Below are 19,627 nucleotides of genomic sequence, written 5' to 3'. Positions count from 1 at the left end.
TAAACAGTAGACAGGAGGAAATTATCAAAGAAATTGTATGAAAAGGTGTTCTTAGAACTGAAATAATGTCTATAGAATGATGCTGCACAGTAAATAAAAGAAAATTGACTCCAAGTTACAGCCTTATGAGGTTTCAGATCTCTGAGGAAAAAGAGAAAGTCCCAAAAGCCTCTAGAGAGAGCAGTCACACACTTAGGGTTAGTATTCAAAATGGCATTAACTTTCTTGAAAGTAACAAACTAGAAGACACTGGAACGACACCTCTGAATTCTGAAAGAGGGCAATTCCCTGGCAGCCTAGTAGTTAGGATTCCACACTTTGACTGTCAAGGGCACAGTGAATCCTGTGGTAGATCTCTGGTTGAGGAATTAAGATCCCACAGCACTGCCCTCCCACCCTCAAAAAAAAAATTCTCAACACAGAATTTTATAGCCAGCTAAAATACCACCCAAGTTTAAGGGTAATAAAGACATTTTCAGACATTTTGTGCATATGCCCTTAGATATTGTGATATAATAAGAAATATATATTTGGTCTTTGTCCCTGATTCCTGACACAGAGCTCCAAAAACCCTTGTAACTTTCTGAGTTGTAGGGCTGATACGAGCTTCTTCTGTTGTAAATACTTGCCTTTTGTTCTGAGTTCCCAACCCAAGAGCTTCTAAAACCCTTGGAATTTTCTAAGTAATAGGGGTAAGAGGAGAAGTCAGCCATACCTGTGTTTATGCTAACGAGGTAACTCTTTGTGGGCCCCTCCATAACTTCAGAATGAGAACTGGTTGCCAGAAGAACCAACCGTGTGATTAGAGGTTTGGAACTTTCAGCACCATCTTGCTGCCTCTAGAGAGGGGAGAGGGACTGGAGATGGTGTTAATCACCAGTGAGCAATGAGTTAATCAGTCATGCTTACTTAAAAATACCATTCTAGCAAATTCTCAAACCTGAAGAGGGGAATTGTGGGGAACCCTACCGCTCTTCTGACCTTATAACTGATTGGTCAGAAGTACAAGTGGCCCAGACTTGCAGTTGGCATCTGAAGCAGGAGCAGTCTGGTGGAACTGTTAAGGGTCCACACGAACTCTACATGGTGTCAGATTTGAATTCAATTGTAGGATACTTTGGCCGCCTGATGCAAAGAACTGACTCATAGGAAAAGACCCTGATGCTGGGAAAGATTGAAGGCAGGAGGAGAGCAGGATGACAGAGGATGGGATGGTTGGATGGTATCACTGACTCGACGGACATGAGTTTGAGCAAACTCCAGGAGATGGTGATTGACAGAGAAGCTGGCATACTGCAGTCCATGGGGTTGTAGAGTCAGAAGTGACTGACTGAACTGAACTGTAGGATACCAGTTGGTGTCTGGAAAGTTGGAGAATTGGTTGGTGTGAGAACAGAGCCAACGCATTTGGTGTCAGATATGCTGTGAGTTAAAAACAGTTCATAGTACACCCTTTTTAAAGACGCTCTGCTAGAAGACACTTTTTACCAGAAAAAGGAAACTAATTTAAAGGAGAATTAAATGGGATCCAAGAAACAAGGATTCCAGTACAGGTTAGGGGAAAGGAATTCCCCTATATATATCTAGTATAGATATATCACAAGAACAAACTGATAGAGTAGTTGATGGAACATATTAAAGGGAGTTCAATACTTTATTATCTTCAGGGAAAATAGGCTTTATACCAACAAAGAAATGCAATCATAGTATACGTCTTGGCTTGGCTACAAATAGTATTCACATAGACCTAATAATGCAACTCTTAATGCTAATTTAACCAAAGTTTGTCATAATTCTATAGAAAAATTGAGAGTAAGCAGAGTAGTATGTGACAAAAGCATTAGAACAAAATCCTAATCTTCCATCATTAGAATTAAATAGATACCATCATAGTTATATTTTGCTGCATAACAAAGTACCCTAAAACTTAGTGACTTAAAATATCATATTTATTGCCTCACAGTTTCTGTGGGTCATGAGTTGAGAAGCCCTCATGGGGTTGCAGTCCAGGTGTCACCTTGGGCTGTAGTCCTGTGGACCTCTCCTTAGTGAAAGTCACTCAGTCGTGTCCAACTCTTTGTGACCCCATAGACTATACAGCCCATGGAATGCTCCAGGCCAGAATACTGGAGTGGGTAGCTGTTCCCTTCTCTAGGAGATTTTTCCAACCCATGGATTGAACCCAGGTCTCCTGCATTGCAAGCGGATTCTTTACCATCTGAGCCACCAGGGAAGCCCGGACCTCTCCTTTGGATATGTTGTTACCTGGCTTCCCTGAGAGTACCCCAGGAGAGACAACCAGAAGAATTTCCAGTGTGTTCTGTGATCCAGCCTCAAATGTGACCTACCGTCATCACTTCTGCTACGTTCCATCAGTCATGCAGACCGACCCTGAGACATTGTGGGAGGGGCCTGCACAGGGACATGGATGCCAGGAGACAGGGGTCAGTTAGGAGCTGTTCAGAGGCTGACTACCACAAGTAATAACTAGCAGTGAAAATTAAAGAAATAATTGTTGTTTATCTGCTAAGTCGTGTCCACCTCTTTTGTGACCCCATGGACTATAGCCTGCCAGCCTCCTCTGTCCATGGGATTTCACAGGCAAGAATACTGGAGTGAGTGGCCATTTCCCCTTCCAGGGTATCGTCCCGACCCAGGGATGGAACCTGCGTCTCCTGCATTGTCAGGCGATTCTTTACCACTGAGTCACCCGAGAGGCCTCAAGAAATAATATTATAGGCATATTACTTAGAAAGGTGGAAAGAAATACCACAAGAAAGAGGCTGCCCTTAGGAGCAGGAATCGGGGGACCAGAAACTTCTAGTTTTCATTACAAGCCTTGTAGAACAATTTTAAGAAATATTGTGTGTATTGGTGTGATTTTTTTTATTTATGAAAAACCTTCAGTGTGCAGCCATATAATGTCACCAACGCTGGTAGTAGAACAACACGTGGATTATATGAGGAAGATGTAGAATCTGAATCTGGTTAAGGATCCTTTGGTATTTAGAAGGTGGTGTGCCTGTTCTTGAAGCAGTTAACGGATAATAAACCTAAAGTTCAGTGAAAAAGAGGACACGGTGACACAGCCTGAGCTAGAATCCTTGAATAAATGTGACCCAAAGAGATGAGTACGAGGTAGTGAAATGGCTTTGGCATTTCACTAATGTGGGACTTGGATGAAAAAGGAAGGAAAAAACCAGACTGTTTTGCTCTTTCTGATGAGTAGAAAGTTCTTAAGTGGAAATGTTTATGTGTCTTGGAGCTATAAATGGCAAAGCTTGTTAAAAGGAATATCCTTCTGGCAGACAGTGGGAAAGCACTTTGGAGAACTCCCCAGGATTAAGGATGTGTCCGTGAGGGTTTGGTACAGATTAGAAAGAGTCGGCCTCTGTCCCTGTGAGCCCTGTGAGCTGTGCAGAACGCCAGCCAGTCCACAGCCCGAGTCCTTCCAGCTGCTGCCAGGGTCACGTTCCTAGGAGAACTCTGGGCTCCTTGTGGTCTACCACAGCCTGCTTGGCACCCCAGGACCCCATAATAACTGTGCCCATGGTATTTGCTCTGTCCTTGATCCCCACATGTGCCCCCACCCCCCCAGCACTTTTCAAGCCTGGTCTTATTTCTCATGTGTTTACTCTTCTTGAGGAGCCTCCTGTTAGGTGCTTCAGGGCTCTTGGCTAGTTTGTGTCTTCCATCTGAATATTGGGATCAGGAAAAAGGGTTCGGGAAGTCAGGTCTTTGAGTTGCTAGGAGATGTGTGGAGGGGTGCAGTGAAGACTGCTGTGTAAATAAAAACTTCTAACTACTTTAATACCTCTTAAAAATGTGCTATTTGCATTCTCCTACTATAACTGAGTATGCTGAGTTTAAAGTACTTCAGGGTCTTTGTGGAATGCCTCGGCCATCACGTACTGGGATGCCCTCAGTACCCCTCCACTGGGCAGACAGTTGACCTGTGGAAGGAATAGGGTGGGTTTTCACATTTGCGTTGCTCAATGTCTGTCTTTGTATTTTACTTTGCCCACAGATCGGGGACCACAAATTCAGTGCTCACCGGATCGTCTTAGCAGCCTCTATCCCGTATTTCCATGCTATGTTTACAAATGACATGATGGAGTGCAAGCAGGATGAGATTGTAATGCAAGGAATGGACCCAAGGTGCGAAGTTTGTCCCTCAGGTTCCACAGCCTGCTTTCAGCCTTGTGTTTGGTGCCCTTTGAGGGCCTTCCAGTGGGACCCAGGATCTAGCACAGCTCCACACACATAGTAGGTGCCCAGTAAACAAGCTAGAACCTCAGCCACTGGCCTGAGACAGGGTTAAAATAAGGAGTTTTGATGTGTTTTTCCTCTATTAGAGTAACATGTCTCATAGGAACTAGGGTTCAGTACAGAGATGGTGGTATATTATTCTCTTCACTTTTCTCGCAGCCTTTTAAGCTGACAAAGTAGTCTTTCCAATAAGTGTCTTCATTCATTACCCTTTTCCTCAGTCAGGAACAGCGTTATTCATTAGAGCTTCCTGTATGGATGGAGATGTTCTGTTTGTTGTCTCCAAAATGGTAGCCCTTAGCACATGCAGCTGTTGAGCACTTGAAATGTGGCTGGTAGGACTGAGAGACTGAATTTTAAGTATTATTTAATTGTAATTAATTTAAATTTAATTTTAGGGGAATCCCCTAGTTGTCCAGTGGTTAGCACTCCACACTTTCACTGCCAGGAGCCCAGGTTCAGTCCCTGGTTGGGGAACTAAGATCCTGCAAGCCACACAGCATAGCCAAAAAGATAAATAAATAATAATAAATGTAGTTTTAAATAGCCATGTGTGATTTAAATACTCTCCTGATCAGGAGAGTTTTTCCATGAAGAGAATCTAGAAGTAAGGACAACTTTAAATAGTGCATAAATGATGCACTTTCAGTGCTTCCAGTTCTGCCTCCTGACCCTAAAATTCATCTAGGGCAGAATTTCTCAGCCTCAGCACTACTGACATCTGGGGACAATGATTCTTTGTTACGGAGGGCTTTCTGGGACACTGAAAGATGTTTAGATGGGACATATTTCATAGTATGCCTTTTTTATTTTTCTCCCTGGAGAAGGGAAAGGCTACCCACTCCAGTATTCTGGCCTGGAGAACTCCATGGGATCACAGAGTCAGACACGACTGAGCGACTTTCATTTTCTTATGCCTTTTTTGGGCCTTGAGAGGAAAAAGGTGTATTTATATGACGTAAAAGAGTGGACTGCAAGTCTGTGAATCGGGGCTGTTTGTTCATAACCTCGGCTACATGCAGAGGTCCATTGCACCTACTCTGCCTGGCGTTGTGCTGGGGTCTGGGCACATAGCAGCCAAGAGGACACACAGGATGACTCTTGTTGGGGGAGACGAGAAACAAACCAGTGACTCTAAAATATTAGCACGCAACCTATCCTTTGTCACCCGACTTCTTAATCTGCCAGCGGTGAAAACTCGAAGGAGCAGCTAGGAGACTGCAGTGTCCTGTGGATAACTGAAGGTGACCTGCCCTAGCACATGGCGAGGGTTTATATACCCACTGCAGGGGAGCAGCCCCAGGCCAGCTACCTGTGAGGAGAGACAGCAACGTGTCTATCTCCACGGGCAGTTGAACATGCTCTTCTCTGAGGTCTGCGTCTGATGGAGCCATGCTAATCGCCACGTGCCATCCAAGCACCTCATTTAACAGGTAGACGGAGCACCTGTAATCTGTGCTGCTGTAGGCACTGAGACACAGCGTTGAGGAAACAGCACCTCTTATTACGCCAGCTTTCTGGTAGCAGTGATCTGGTAGTAGACAGCCAGATACAGCTGGGAAGCAAAAAGAAAAGCAGACAAAGGCTAGCAAATGATGGTGGGGGTCCATGTTATCTCAGAGTGATCAGGGAAGCCCTCTGTGTTGAGGTGACATATGAGGTGAAGTGAGGGAGTAAGCCATCCGGGGGAGGAGCCCTCCAAACAGAGGGAGCCGCCAGTGCAAAGGCCCTGAGGTCAGAGTGTGTTCAACATGTTGGAACAGAGTAAGGGGAAGAGTGGAAGGTGATGAGGTCAGAGGTGGAGGGGCCAGACCATATACAGCCCTACAGACAGAACTTGGATTGCATTCTTGGTGTGAACTGGAAGGCAGAAAAAGCCTCATGCTGAAAGTTTATCCCAAGGAAATAATCGGAAAACATTATTTGTAATAGCTATTATGCTTACCAATAAAGAAAGAAATTATAGCATATTTATGTGTTGGACTACTATTTAGCACCCGTTAAAAATGTTAAACATGGGGAGTTTGCTGGTGATCCAGAGGTTAGGACCTGGTGCTCCCACTGCCATGGCCTGTGTTCAGTCCCTGATTGCATAACTGAGACCCTGCAAGCCTCACAGTGCAGCCAAAAAACCATGAATACAGTGTAGAAACATCGGAAAGGGCTTCAAAATGATTATATCCATACAACTACAGCATGCAGGCAAGTAGGAAATGAAAACGAACCTAGAAATGACTACAGTTGACTCATTCAGTGGTGAGATTCTGGGTTGTTGCTTTCTCTTTGTAGAACTTTCTGTAATAAAAATATTTGGGCAGTAAGGACACCCTAAGAAGTAGAAGTATAGCTACGGTGAAATGATTATCCTTTTCAGGTAAATTCTCAAAGGACACAGGCTAATTGTATCTGCGAGTGGGGGGCCATCCATTCTCAGCTAACAGTGTCAGCTCACTGAGGGCACGAGTCTCCTGTAAGCCAAGCCCCATCTCTGAAGAGCATCTTTCCTCTTTGCTCTAGTGCCCTGGAAGCTCTGATCAACTTTGCCTACAATGGCCACCTCGCCATTGACCAGCAGAACGTGCAGTCCTTGCTGATGGGGGCGAGCTTCCTGCAGCTGCAGAGCATCAAAGACGCCTGCTGCACATTCCTCCGAGAACGGTGAGGTGATGCGATGGGCGTGGCCCGTGGTGGCGAGCGGACCGTCTCATCTCTGGGATCCTCTGCCAGTTTGCTGAGTCTTGGGGGCGTGGAAAGTCTTATGAAGGGAGTGAGGAGCTGGGAAGATAACTGCAGAAATGACGTTTCTTGAAATCATTCTGAAGCAGTACCCAGTTCTTTGGGATGCACCTTTTAGGAGCAGGATTTATGGAGCCCTGCCTGTATTTTCCCTTGGCCTGACGTGTATGTCCTCTCCTGGTCCTCTGCAGTCTGACCAGCCACCTCCAGATTTGGTCAGCATTGCCTAACGGTTCCACAGCTGTCTCCGTCTTTGTGTGGATCCTTCCCCTGCTTGAATTTCTTAGCCTTCCTTTTTCCTTCTGCTCTGAAATACCCCTGCCAAACTTCACCTCCTAGAATTCTCTGTCCCCTTTAACCTTTAATCCCCTGGGAACAGTCACTGTGTGCTTTTAGGGTCAGGGCCATGCATTATGGCCTTACCTAAGTCCAGCGCTTGGCCTTGACCTTTTGAGGACTTGGCAGATAAAAAGGCTCTTCCTCCCCTCAAGAGGCAGAGATCTTAGTCACAAAGTAGAGGCGACTCTGAACACTGGAGGCCCAGGGCTGAGGGTTAGTGCTGGGCCACACACAGGCAGAGACAAGCCAGAACAGCACCCCACAGCACTCCTCTGTCTGTGGTCTCTCCAGGGCCTGGCTCCAGCTGAGCTCCCCTGATACGGGGCCCCTGGTCTCAAGACCAGCATTCCTCTCGCCTCACACCTGCCCTCCTGAACCTCATCCCCTCTGAAAACCCCCCCTTCCCTCTCCCATTTCTACTCCACAAGCCCAAATCTCTTAACAGCTCTGTGGACCCCCACTGCTATCCACATCCTGCCCATGTGGTGCTCAGGGGCATCAGTGAGCACTGCTGTGTGTGCAGCTGGTCTCAGCAACCGTGGGAACGATGCTAACAGGCAGGGGCACCCTTCGCTGGTTTCATTGGGAGGTGGGTGGTCCTGTTTGGGTTTTGCAGTGGAGACCATGTAGTGAGTGCAGCCCCAAAGCCTGACTTGACCAGCCCTAAGATGCCTTCTGGGTCAAGCTGCGTGTGGCAGGCCGTGGGGCACTCGCTGTCTGTCCTACTCCTGTGTGAGCTTAAGGACACGGACTGGACTTGATTCATCCCTATATTCCCACAGAACTTGGAGACTGACTAAGGCCCTCTGGAAGGGAGGAAAGGTGGCCATTCTCACGAGGGGACAAGAGCGCCACCTAGTGGCCTTTGAGATCCTTGCTGTCAACACTGGATCCAGGCTCTATGAGTGTCACTGAAAAGATTTTTAGACCAGTGCACTTTTTACATGCACCAGTAATGACATCTCAGGAAAAGGTGCTTAAACACAAAGCCTGATGTTTTGAGTCCATCCTTGATATTTTTCTGTTCAGCACTGGGAGCCTCCTTCTGAAGCCTAAGCTCACACCTTATTCCTGTTTTTTATTCCCTGCCACAGGCCCCTGAGGCTTGACCTCCTTTCTGTTTTCTTTTCAATGGCTGCCATCACTGCCCAACTTTCTGGGGGGTGATTCTCCCTGAGCCTGACTGTAGAGCGTGATGGGGTCTCCCAGCTGCCCCCTTGACAACAAGTACGTGGGCCCTTCACTTTCGAGGTCTGATTACTAAAGACTTGAGGGAAGCCATCCTGAGCGGTAGTGGAAAGGCCAGGGCTTGACAGAGCACAGAGAATGTATGAAGCCATCAGAGTTCTTAGAGCAGTAGTTCCTGAGGCCGCTCTGCCTGTGAGGTCTGCAGTCTGCTGATATTTTTTTCCCCGTGAGATTGGGGTTGATTTTTTTCTCTTGACCCCTTTTCCAGCCTTCAGATGAATGGACCTCCTTGTTTTTAGGTGGACATTAGAAGTGGGTATTTTCCAAAATCTCCTTTCAGAACTGGATCGGAACATCAGATGCACCTGTAAACCAAGCCAGTAACTTACTCAATTCAAGTCGCCGCTTCCTGCCTCCGATAAAACATTGCATCTTATCCTGGTTAAACAGTGTCAGCCCAGAAGGAGGCTGGGAAGCGGCTCTTGACAGATGTGGGCCTCTGTCGGCCCTGTGGGTTACTGTCCCTCTTGTCTCCCTCCTTCTCCTGAGTGGCCCCCTCTCCTGCACAGCTCTCCCTCCTCCTTCCCCACCAGTTGGCTTTCAGACAGGCTCCCCACATCCCATCCTCTTAGATGTGAAGACCCACTTCAATGGAAGGTGTGTTTTGCACTCAGTATCATGGCAAGCCAGTCAAAGGTGAGATGCAAGAATCCTGACCAGAGGGAGGGGTTGACATGTGTCCCAGGCAGCAGTGTGGATCGTCCTTTCCCACGTCTATGGACTCTACCAGCTCCCTGTCCATGGCATTTGAACCCTCTTCTTGATGTCAGAACAATGGAGTTGAGTGACCATGTGCTTATAGAGGCTGGAGTGGGGTAGGGGGTCTCTCCTCGTATCTCATCTGCCAAATGGTATGAGGTGCTTTGAGCAGGTCTCATCCTGAGAAAGGCTAATGATATCTGACAGATGACTGAGCTGACACTCCGACCCTGAGCCCTGTGTTCCCCCCTGGCCATGCTGCTTGTCCATAGGTGCTCCGTGCTCATGTTTCCTTGGCCTTTGAAACTACACTTAGCTTTGCAAAGCAATGGACAGAGCCAGCTCAGGCTGGAACAAAAAACAACTATATAGAATTTAGTCATAAACCAGGCTCCCGAGATGCTCCGCCTTCTCAGTCCCTGACAGGTCTGCTGCTGGGGGGCAGTGCTGAATATTGGTTGGTACGTATAGCTTACTGTAACCCTTAAATCAATAGGGGTGGGAGAGGAGAGAAGGCATTCTCACAAGGAAAGGTGAACCTGGGCAGTTTTTAATGTAATATTTACCATCTCCTACCACAAGACTATCAGTCACAAAATCAAAATAAGAAAAGCCTTGTCCCTCAGGGTCTACTGGTACCATCAAGATTTTGGAACCACATTGAGCTCAGTGGGAATTTTCTCAGATGCAATAATAGTTGGAAAAACAAGCATACTAGAAAGTACTAGAAATTAAACCTGCAGCTGACTTCATACCAGACACCATGCTGAGTGCATTTCCTATGTTCCTGCCTAATGGCCACAGCCCCAGGAGGTGGGTAGCTGTTGGCATCACCTTTTTCTAGGTGAGGTTACTACTGACACTTGAGGAGCCTAAGGAATCCCCCCAAGTCGCCCAGGGTGGCAGGGCCAGAATTGAACCCCAGGTTTCCCTGGCTCTGATGAGCACACGTCTGCCTGAGGGCTTTGGGAACGTTCAGTCTCAGCATCCCCACTTGCTTGTAGAAAGACTGTGAGCACATTTCTTTGTTTCTCTGAGCCTCAGTTTTCCACCTAAAAATGAGCGCAATTACTGTTATTTTGGGGTGTTGTTTAAAAGATCCTAGAGAGGGACTTCCCTAATGGTCCAGCGGCTAAGACTCTGCTCCCAATGCAGGAAGCTCAGGTTCAATCCCTTGGTTGGGGAACTAGATCCCACGTGCTGCAACTGAAAAAGAACCTCATGATGCAACTAAGAGCTGGCCCAGCCAAATAAATAAATATTTTTTTAAAAAAAAGAGATCCTAAAGAATACGTATGGAAGGCCTGGCGCCACATAAGTAATGCATGTCACTGTTGTCTGAGCAGCCAGGCCCAGAGAGCCTCTTTCTGTTTATAAAAAAAATTAAAAAAGAAAAAAAGGAAAAACGTGGAAGGGTCCTGACGTAAGAGAAGTCATCTCTGCATGTGGTTTAAACTCTCATTCTACAACTTCAGGGCCTTCCCGGTGTCCAGAGGTGGACCTTCAACCAAGAATGTCAACGCCTGAAGGAAAGCACAGTTTCCCAGAATGTGCTCCGTTCTCTCCCGAAAGGTGCTTCGCAGGGCTTCCCATAGAGCTCTGTCCACCCTGGCGACACCCGAGTCCCATGAGGCAGACGTCTTTGAAGAGAATCTGCCTTAGTTTTATACCTTTAACAAGTGGAGTCCCAGAGAGGCTCGGCCTGTGTCACCCAGGGAGTTTCCAACAAAGCTGAGGGCCAAGCTTGTGTATTTTCCCCATTCTGTAGCTCTGCTCAGAACCAACTCGAGCATGACGCAAGATCACGTTCCTCCTCTTAACTTTCTTCTTCTCACCTTCTCTATGCCAAAAGGCTTCACCCCAAAAACTGCCTGGGCGTGCGCCAGTTTGCCGAGACCATGATGTGCGCCCTGCTGTACGACGCGGCCAACAGCTTCATCCACCAGCACTTTGTGGAGGTGTCCATGTCAGAGGAGTTCCTGGCCCTGCCCCTGGAGGACGTGCTTGAGCTGGTGTCTCGGGATGAGCTGAACGTGAAATCGGAGGAGCAGGTCTGTAGAGCAGAGTCTGCAGGTGACACGGGGGGCTGATGTTCTTCCTCATCTTTGGAAAAAGTAAAACAGAAGACAGTGCAGATCGTGGTGTGTGTGCCCCGTTGCTGCTCATGGGTTCACTTTATCATACCATCTGCACATTTCACGAGAACTTTTTTCCCACACATTTTAGCGTCTAAATAATACTCAGCTGATTTTATCAACTGCGTGGTCCTCATTCTTCGATGTTTGGGTTATTTTCTCTTAGAAGTAATTTTAGAAAAATTTAGAAAAATTTACTAAGAAAAATTTACTTAGAAAAATTTACTCTTAGAAGTAATGTTTCCATGAACTGGAAATGAGCACAGATAACTTCTTGAAAGAATCTTACTCTAAAGGTGAGTAGAGATAGGGGCAGTGGCTAGGGGGCATATGAAGTCAAGAGGGTCTTGATTGTTTTACGATGAGAGAAATTACAGTACAATTGGACTGTTGATGGGAATTTTCCAGAAGAGGGAAGAATTGGAAATGTAGGAGAAAGGGGAGATTGTTGTCCTGGGATAAATGAGAATGGACAGAGTGTAGGGTACAGGGAGGGTGTCTGAGAGGAGCTCGGGCCCCTCATGTCCAAGGCGAAAAGGAGAGCCCATGCCCAGCACAGCAGGAAGGGCGGTGTGCTGAGAGAGTCTGCTTACATTGTCTTCTGGTTTGTTCCTGTGTTCTCAACTGAGAGCGAGGGTGAGGGAAGAATGTTAGACGTCTGAGGAGAGATGAAAAGGTACGAGCTAGGCATCAAGGAAAGAGGGGAGAGTAAATAGACGAAGCTCGGGACTTGGAGAGGGCTGGATAGGAGGCAGGGCCGGGTGAGATCTGCAGTCGCAAGTGTCACATAAGCTGGTCGGCCCTGTTGTGTGTTGTCTGTCGGCTGTATGTACTGCTGCAGGGTAGAGAGTGGGTTGTGTTTAAAGAGCTGGGCTTTATCAGGGTACTCAGGTTTTTTCTAGGTAAGTGTGACTAAGAGAAATAGGAGACTAACATGGGCATGATAACCCATGGAACCCGTGTAGGTGAGAGAGCTAAGGAAATGGGCTGGAGGGGGACCTGAGAGGGAGGTGTGGGGTGAGGGAGAGCCATGCCCAAGGCTAGGTAGAGTTGGTTGCTGAGCTGGAAGGACTGGAGGCAGTGGTCAGGTGCTGCTGCTGCTAAGTCGCTTCAGTCGTGTCCGACTCTGTGCGACCCCATAGACGGTAGCCCACCAGGCTCCGCCGTTCCTGGGATTCTCCAGGCAAGAACACTGGAGTGGGTTGCCATTTCCTTCTCCACTGCATGAAAGTGAAAAGTGAAAGGGAAGTCGCTCAGCCCTGTTCGACTCTTCATGACCCCATGGACTGCAGCCCACCAGGCTCCTCTGCCCATGGGTTACTGGAGTGGGGTGCCATTGCCTTCTCCGGGTCAGGTGCTAGTATACTTAAAATCATGGAAGGTACTGGCCAAGCGAGGTGTAGGCGATTATAGGGTCCTCTCAGGATAAAGACAACACCTTAGAGTAATCAGGAAAAGCTTAAATGAGGGGCTTCCCTGGTGGATCAGTAGCTAAGGCTTCACACCCCCAGTGCAGACGGCCCAGGTTTGATCCCTGAGCCAGTACCACAGGGAACTGGTACCACAGGCCGCAACTAAGAGTTTGCATGCTGCAACCAAGATCCCACGCAGCCTAATTAATTACAAAAGAAAATCTTAAATGAAAGCGGATGGTTTTAATAGCCAGAGAGGAGTGAAGGTCATCCTTTCTGTTGAACAAAAGTGTGGTGCAGGGTGTCTTAAGAGGACAGTGAGTTGGAGGGCAATGAGGGCTGGGCAGTGAAGGGCATCAGCCACAGGGTTGAGAGGAGGTGTATTTGGACCCAGCACTACAGACACCCGGAGCACCATGGCAGCAAGGCCTCTGCTCAACTGGCCACAGGTCTGGGGGTATCATGAAGCTGTACCTTGGCCGAAGGAGCCCCAGGCTCCATCAGACACTCAGCAGAGATGTTAGTCCCAGCTCAGCTCCTTTCCTTAAAGTCCGAAGAGTCCTCTCCCCTGCATGTTAGTGACCATCAAAGAAGCAAAGCCTGAGCTCAGCAGCATGGACCCTGAGATTTAGAGGAGCACACCCTATCCCAGGAGCAAGGGGCCCTGCACTGGTTCGTCCACTAGTTAATATGGCCCAGGGCAGCTCACATGTGCTGTAGTACATTCTTCAAGGGCCTTTGGGCTTCAGAGGGAGAGATGCTTGTGACTGGAGCCCCCGGGGAAGGCTCCTTGGAAAACCCACTTCTGAATCCAGGCCTTAAAGAAATGGGAATGAGTTTAGATGGAAAGGAAGAGATTCGGGCATTCTAGGTGAAGGGGGCAGCCGGCCTGCCTAGAGAAGAGGATGCAGGAGCTGCGGGAATTAAGGTCGACAGTGCTTTGTTGTAGGAGAGGAAGAAGGAACCTCGGGCAGGTTTTCATTAGGAAGTCATAGTGAAAGCGAGGATGGTGTTCCAGTAGCCTCGGCTTGCCCCTCAAGAGACTGGACCGGATGGGGTAGCTGGGGACGTGGAGAGAAGGCGGTGGATTCAGGAGGCAAGTCAGAGGAAAGATGGGTGGGCCCAAGGGAGTGGAGGGTTTGAGATTGGGGGGTACTGGGGTGCAGGCTCTGGATGGAGGGGTTGCTACCAGCGTTCCCCTCTCTGTTGTGGCAGGTCTTCGAGGCCGTGCTGACCTGGGTCAGGTACGACCGGGATCAGAGGGGGCCCTGCCTGCCCGAGCTGCTCTCCAATATCCGCCTGCCCCTCTGCCGGCCCCAGTTCCTGTCGGACCGCGTGCAGCAGGATGACCTGGTGCGTTGCTGCCACAAGTGCAGGTAAGCGGAGGTGGGCCTGCACACGGATGCTGCCCAGGGTCTGGCGGGGAAGAGAACCTGGCCGCTTCATTCAGGGGAAGAAGCATTTGGAGTGGTCATTCTGAATTTGTGGCACACAGGTTGATCTGCCTTCTGTCTAGAACCTAGAAGGGTCCAAGTCTGTCACGTTGAGCAGAGAAATGTGCCCTGTTTAAGCATCAAGACAGAAGGGTCTTCTCCCCTAAGTTATCTGAGGATTTTCTAGCATCGCCATCCATTGAGCTGTTATGAGCTTACAGACGTCTGTCTTGCGTGCCCTGACCCTGTTCTCACCAGCAGCTGACTTAGTGGTGACTTCCTGGGGCTCCTTGTGCTCCTCCGTAAACATTAGTCAGTGTGCTGGCCTTGGGTGGGTTTGTCCAGCTGCAGTACTGGGCGGGGTGGGTGGGGCATGTTTAGGAGCAGGCAGAAATGGTACCCAGGGTAAACCAAAGAGACTGTGATGCGGCAGAGCCACCAAAACAGCTCAGGAGACGCCATCCGCGGGGGAGGAGGTTGTAAAGTAGAGCAGCAGCGGAGCGTCTGCGTCTTCCTTCTTGCTCATCACATTCCACATTCGCAGCTGGCTCAGGAGGAAGTCGGGGGGTGGGGGGGCAAGCAGTGTGAAGGTGTGTGTCAGGTTGGGCTGGAGGTGTGGCTGGAGGCAGCTGAGCCCCTGGAATGAGCAGTCTCAAGGGTGCCGTTGGGGAGTTTGAGCTTGGTTCTGTAGGCAGTGGGTAGTTACGGAAGGGTCTTAATTAGAAAACCAACCTGGACGGCAGGGTGGAGGCCGGCCTGGAGTCAGGGGGTCTCTCAGGAGCAGGTGGCTTCTGCCGCCTCAGTCCAGATGAGATGGTTCATCGCAGGGTGTGAGTTACAGGAAAGAAAAGGAAGAGCTGGGTCTGAGTGGCAACAGGATGCAGGCAGCTTGTTGAGCCTCCCCAAGCCCAGCTAGTTTATACAAGACCGTTTTTCTTCTATTTAGCTAGTGGAGGTGGGCTCCACTCATCTCGTCCCTCCAGTGTCGAGTGGGTCTCAGTGGTTGTGTGTAGTTTCCCTGGACTCGCCTGCGTTCTTTGAGACCAAACCTTCCTCCTAGGCTTCCCATGCAGTTGTGGGTGGGACCTGAAAATGTGGGGCAAGAGAAGAGAGTCCTTCCTGTCCTGGATTCTTGCACTTTATTCCAGGGACCTGGTAGATGAAGCAAAGGACTATCACCTCATGCCAGAGCGCCGGCCCCACCTGCCGGCTTTCAGAACTCGGCCTCGCTGCTGCACATCCATCGCTGGGCTCATCTATGCTGTGGGGGGCCTCAACTCAGCAGGTATCTTGCAGCTCCCCTTCATAGAGCCCCGTCTTGGCCGCCGTGGTTGAAGAAGCACCCAACAAGCTAGCCTGGCTCCCCTGCTTCCTCTCCCTGGTGCCTTTTGATTTTATATCATCGCTCTGCTGTTAGGGCATGTCAGATATTAATACTCTTGAAACAGAATATCAGAGCACAAAAGGTCTTTAGAAATCCTGCAGGCCTGGCCTTCACAGTGAGGAAATTGAGGCTCAGAGAACTTGATCTGTGTTCACACAAGTTCTTTGGGCTGAGCAAGGGCCTGGCTCCTGGGCCCACACTCATTCTCTAATATCCTGTCAGCTACGGGATTTACTCGGCTCTGGATAGGATATAATCAGAGACCCAATTCTGTTACCAGGCTAATCACATCGGGTCGTGTGGCCCTCTGGGCTTAGACTCTGAGATGTCACCGTGTAAGAAGCCAGATTCTCCAAGTACGCAGGGTCTGCACTGTCAGTACTTTTCACTCTTGGACTCTTAGCCTCTAGTGAAATACACGTGCCTTATAGTCCTCGTGTTCTTGGCACTCCTGTGTCATACAGTCAGGCTCTCAGGAACGCTCCCTGGAGCCCGGGCCCCTCCTGCCCACCCCAGGTGTCACTGTCGGGCGGGAGTACTCTAGGAGAGGGCAGTGGAGACTGCTGAGTCCTTGCAGTGCAGAGGCACAGGGAGTTGTCACCTAGGATGTGAAGGCCTGGCCTCTTCAGAGGCTGCCAGGCTGATGGGAGGTGGGGAGCTGGTGGGCAGTCCTGGGCAGTTTTGCTTTTGATTGAAACTTCGTGGGGAGATGGGTCCTGGCCTCTGCTGCTTGTTAACCATATGACCTGGAAAAGGTAAGTCCTCAACTAGTGAACGTAGAGCATGGCAGGTGCTGAGTGTCCCAAAACAGAAGAAAACAGGGAGGGGGTTATTTTATTTGATCTTTTTAAAAAAAAAAACAACAACAATAGTGAAAATGGTGGGGTTGGAGTTACTCCTGCTGCCGTGGTTACCATTTGTTGAGCACGGGGTATAGTCTAGAACTCTGCTAGGTGTTCTGTCATGTAATCCTCGTGGGAACTCTGCCCTGGAAATGATCTCACGTGTGAGAACAGAAGATGGGGATGCCAAGCAGCTTGCCCAGGGCCCCCTGCTAGGAAGCAACAGTCGCACTGGAGCCATGCCCTGCTCTGTGGGCATGCCGCCCGGGTTGGGGAAATAGTGGACCCCATTTGCCTTCACCTTTGCCTTTCAGCAGGTGAAGAACCTTCTTGCCACTTAAAAGCGCCCTGTCTAGAAAGGAAACAAGCGCCTCCAGTCTGCTTCTGATTTCCCTTAAAGAATTAGGTTTGAGGTTATCCCCGGCTCCAGTTCCACAGGGGGCCCTCCAGCCTTGAGTGATTGTGTGGGAAGAGCTGATAAGATCAAGTCGAACATGCCATGTAATCATTGCCCAGCAGCTGTGATCTAAACGAGCGGTCTCATTTGTTTTAATTTGAGTAGCAAATTTTTATGCAGGTGACTCCCTGAATGTGGTGGAAGTGTTTGACCCCGTCGCCAACCGCTGGGAGAAGTGCCATCCCATGAGCACAGCCCGCAGCCGCGTCGGCGTGGCCGTGGTGAATGGGCTCCTCTACGCCATCGGCGGGTACGACGGCCAGCTGCGGCTGAGCACCGTGGAGGTCTACAACCCGGAGACGGACACATGGACTCGAGTGAGGAGCATGAACAGCAAGAGAAGGTATTCCGGGAGCAGGCTGCACGTCCTGCGTCACTCTTTGGGACCCCGTGGTCTAGGATGGTGGCGCCATCCTAGATCAGCAGGACACGAAGTAAAACAAACGCAGGCTTCGGCCTGGGGATCCATGCAGCCGCTGCCCGTACCTCCTGGGAGCCAGCACCCCCGTCTGCTTGTGGTAAAACCCCTGCCTTGTCCTTTGAGGAACCTGGGGAGATGACACAGGGGCGTGTGGACATTGTACTGTAACTTAAGTGCCAGATAAGGACTGGAGGTTTTTATTATGGAAGACGCGAGGAGGGAGAGAAGCTGGGCTGGAACATCGGGAAGGTTTCGGCAAAGAGGTGCCGGGACCACAGTTTGAAAGCTGAAGAGTAAGGAGGATTTAACTTCTGTCAGTCACACGAGGGAGTTGGAGGGAATTCCTCCCTATGCTCTCTTTCCCCCCAGGATCCCTGCCCCACATGCTTTCACTGGCAGGGGCTTTGTGGAGCACAGCAGTGCTCTTTACCTGGGGGCTCCACACGGTCCCCAGGCCTGAGCACACAGCTGGCTGTGAGGTGGACCAAGCTTGGGTCTCCTAACGCCTTCCAGCCACTTGTCTGCTTCTGCCCACGTTTCCTGAGTAAGACGAGAGATGAGAGGACATCCAAGGTGCCCTGTTCGTTTAACCAGAACGGTTGTGCGTTGATCCTTTTTATGTATTGCGCCTCCTAGACATATGCCCAACTTTGGAAGGAAAAAGTTAAGATGATATTATTTTTGAAAAGCCCTGGACCAGCTGCCCTTTAAGGGCCTTGTCTACTTTTGTAATTCTGTGGCCTGAGTATTTGCCTCACAAACCCCTTTGTCTGGCTGTGATTTGGGTTTTGTCCTCGTAAGCTCATGTGAAAAAAGAGAGAGATGCCAGTCACTGTGTGTGTGAGGAAGAGGAGTCATGTTTCAGCGTGGAAGTCCTTTGCCACATGGAAGTGTCACAGCCATGATACACGTTGTCCTCATTCAGTTGTGTCTGTGTGTGACCTCGAGCAGGGAGGAACCTGCCTTTGTATCAGTGAGATTCACAAAAGGCCAAAGAGCTTCGTTTTTGGAAGAAAATATATGTAGAAAAGATCTGCCCTCTAGTGGTTCCTTCTCCTCCTGCCTCTGCCTCGGGGCTTCCCCTTCTGGCTCCTTCGGTCCTTTGCAGCTTTCTATGGCCTCAAGTGACTCACTGCTCAATATCCCCCATCAGGAGGGCCTTTTTCGCTTTAATGGCCATGAGTTGTTTTTCGTTGCGTGTCTGCTCTGGGCTGCTTGCTAGCTTCGACGTCACAAGGTCTGGAATGCTGTCTGGGAGGAGCCCGCCGGGTGGCACCTTCTCTCACTGTGGTTATTAGGCGCACAGGCCCAGCTCCATTGCATCCCCCTGAAGTGACAAACTGCCTTAAAATGTGCATGGTCACTTCTCCTCTGATGAACCACATGCCTTCTCTCCTGCTGGCTGGTGACAGCCTCCTTTCTACCGTTGTTCCCTGCCCTCCTCTAGTCCTGCAGGCTCCTTGCCCAGAGCCCTATCCCATGACTGTTCCAGTCCACAGCGGTCAGTTCAGTTCAGTTTAGTCGCTCAGTTGTGTCCAACTCTTTGCGACCCCATGGACTGCAGCACGCCAGGCCTCCCTGTCCATCACCAATTCCCCGAGCTTGCTCAGACTCATGTCCATTGAGTCGCTGATGCCATCCAACCATCTCAACCTGTCTCCCCCTTCTGCTCCTGCCTTCAGTCTTTCCCAGCATCAGGGTCTTTTCAAATGAGTTAGTTCTTCGCATCAGGTGGCCAAAGTATTGGAGTTTCAGCTTTAGCATCAGTCCTTCCAATGAATATTCAGGACTGATTTCCTTTAGGATGGACTGGTTGGATCTCCTTGCAGTCCAAGGGACTCTCAAGAGTCTTCTCCAACACCACAGTTCAAAAGCATCAATTCTTTGACACTCAGCTCTCTTTATAGTCCAACTCTCACATCCATACATAATTACTGGAAAAACCATAGCTCTGACTAGATGGACCTTTCTCGGCAAAGTAATGTCTCTGCTTTTAATATGCTGTCTAGGTTTATCATATCAGTAATCTCAGATATGTAGATGACACCACCCGCATGACAGAAAGTGAAGAAGAACTAAAGAACCTCTTGATAAAAGTGAAAGAGGAGAGTGAAAAAGTTGGCTTAAAGCTCAACATTCAGAAAACTAAGATCATGGCATCTGGTCCCATCAGTTCAGTTCAGTTCAGTCACTCAGTCGTGTCCGACTCTTTGCGACCCTATGAATCGCAGCACGCCAGGCCTCCCTGTCCA

General features: G+C 49.3%; 1 protein-coding gene across 17 annotated transcripts in view; it reads left to right on the top strand.

Moving 5' to 3' along the window:
• The window catches only part of KLHL18 (kelch like family member 18), a 122,838-nt gene that overhangs the window by 86,956 nt on the left and 16,255 nt on the right, over positions 1–19,627 (top strand). For 15 of the 17 annotated variants that reach the window (XR_011462036.1, XR_011462038.1, XR_011462037.1 and 12 more), the window contains 6 exons: positions 4,028–4,158; positions 6,787–6,927; positions 11,144–11,342; positions 14,054–14,214; positions 15,420–15,556; positions 17,060–17,297. Coding sequence is in view for 3 of the 17 variants with exons in the window: in XM_014483314.2 (XP_014338800.2) it covers positions 4,028–4,158; positions 6,787–6,927; positions 11,144–11,342; positions 14,054–14,214; positions 15,420–15,556; positions 17,060–17,297 (1,007 nt within the window). In the remaining 14 variants the exon portion in view is untranslated. The remainder of the gene's footprint in view (positions 1–4,027; positions 4,159–6,786; positions 6,928–11,143; positions 11,343–14,053; positions 14,215–15,419; positions 15,557–17,059; positions 17,298–19,627) is intronic. The other 2 variants (XM_070360363.1, XM_070360364.1) reach the window with 2 other exon arrangements.

The sequence above is a fragment of the Bos mutus genome, chromosome 22, assembly GCF_027580195.1.
Source record: "Bos mutus isolate GX-2022 chromosome 22, NWIPB_WYAK_1.1, whole genome shotgun sequence".
Classification (NCBI taxonomy): domain Eukaryota; kingdom Metazoa; phylum Chordata; class Mammalia; order Artiodactyla; family Bovidae; genus Bos; species Bos mutus.
This window is presented reverse-complemented; position numbering and strand designations above follow the sequence as displayed.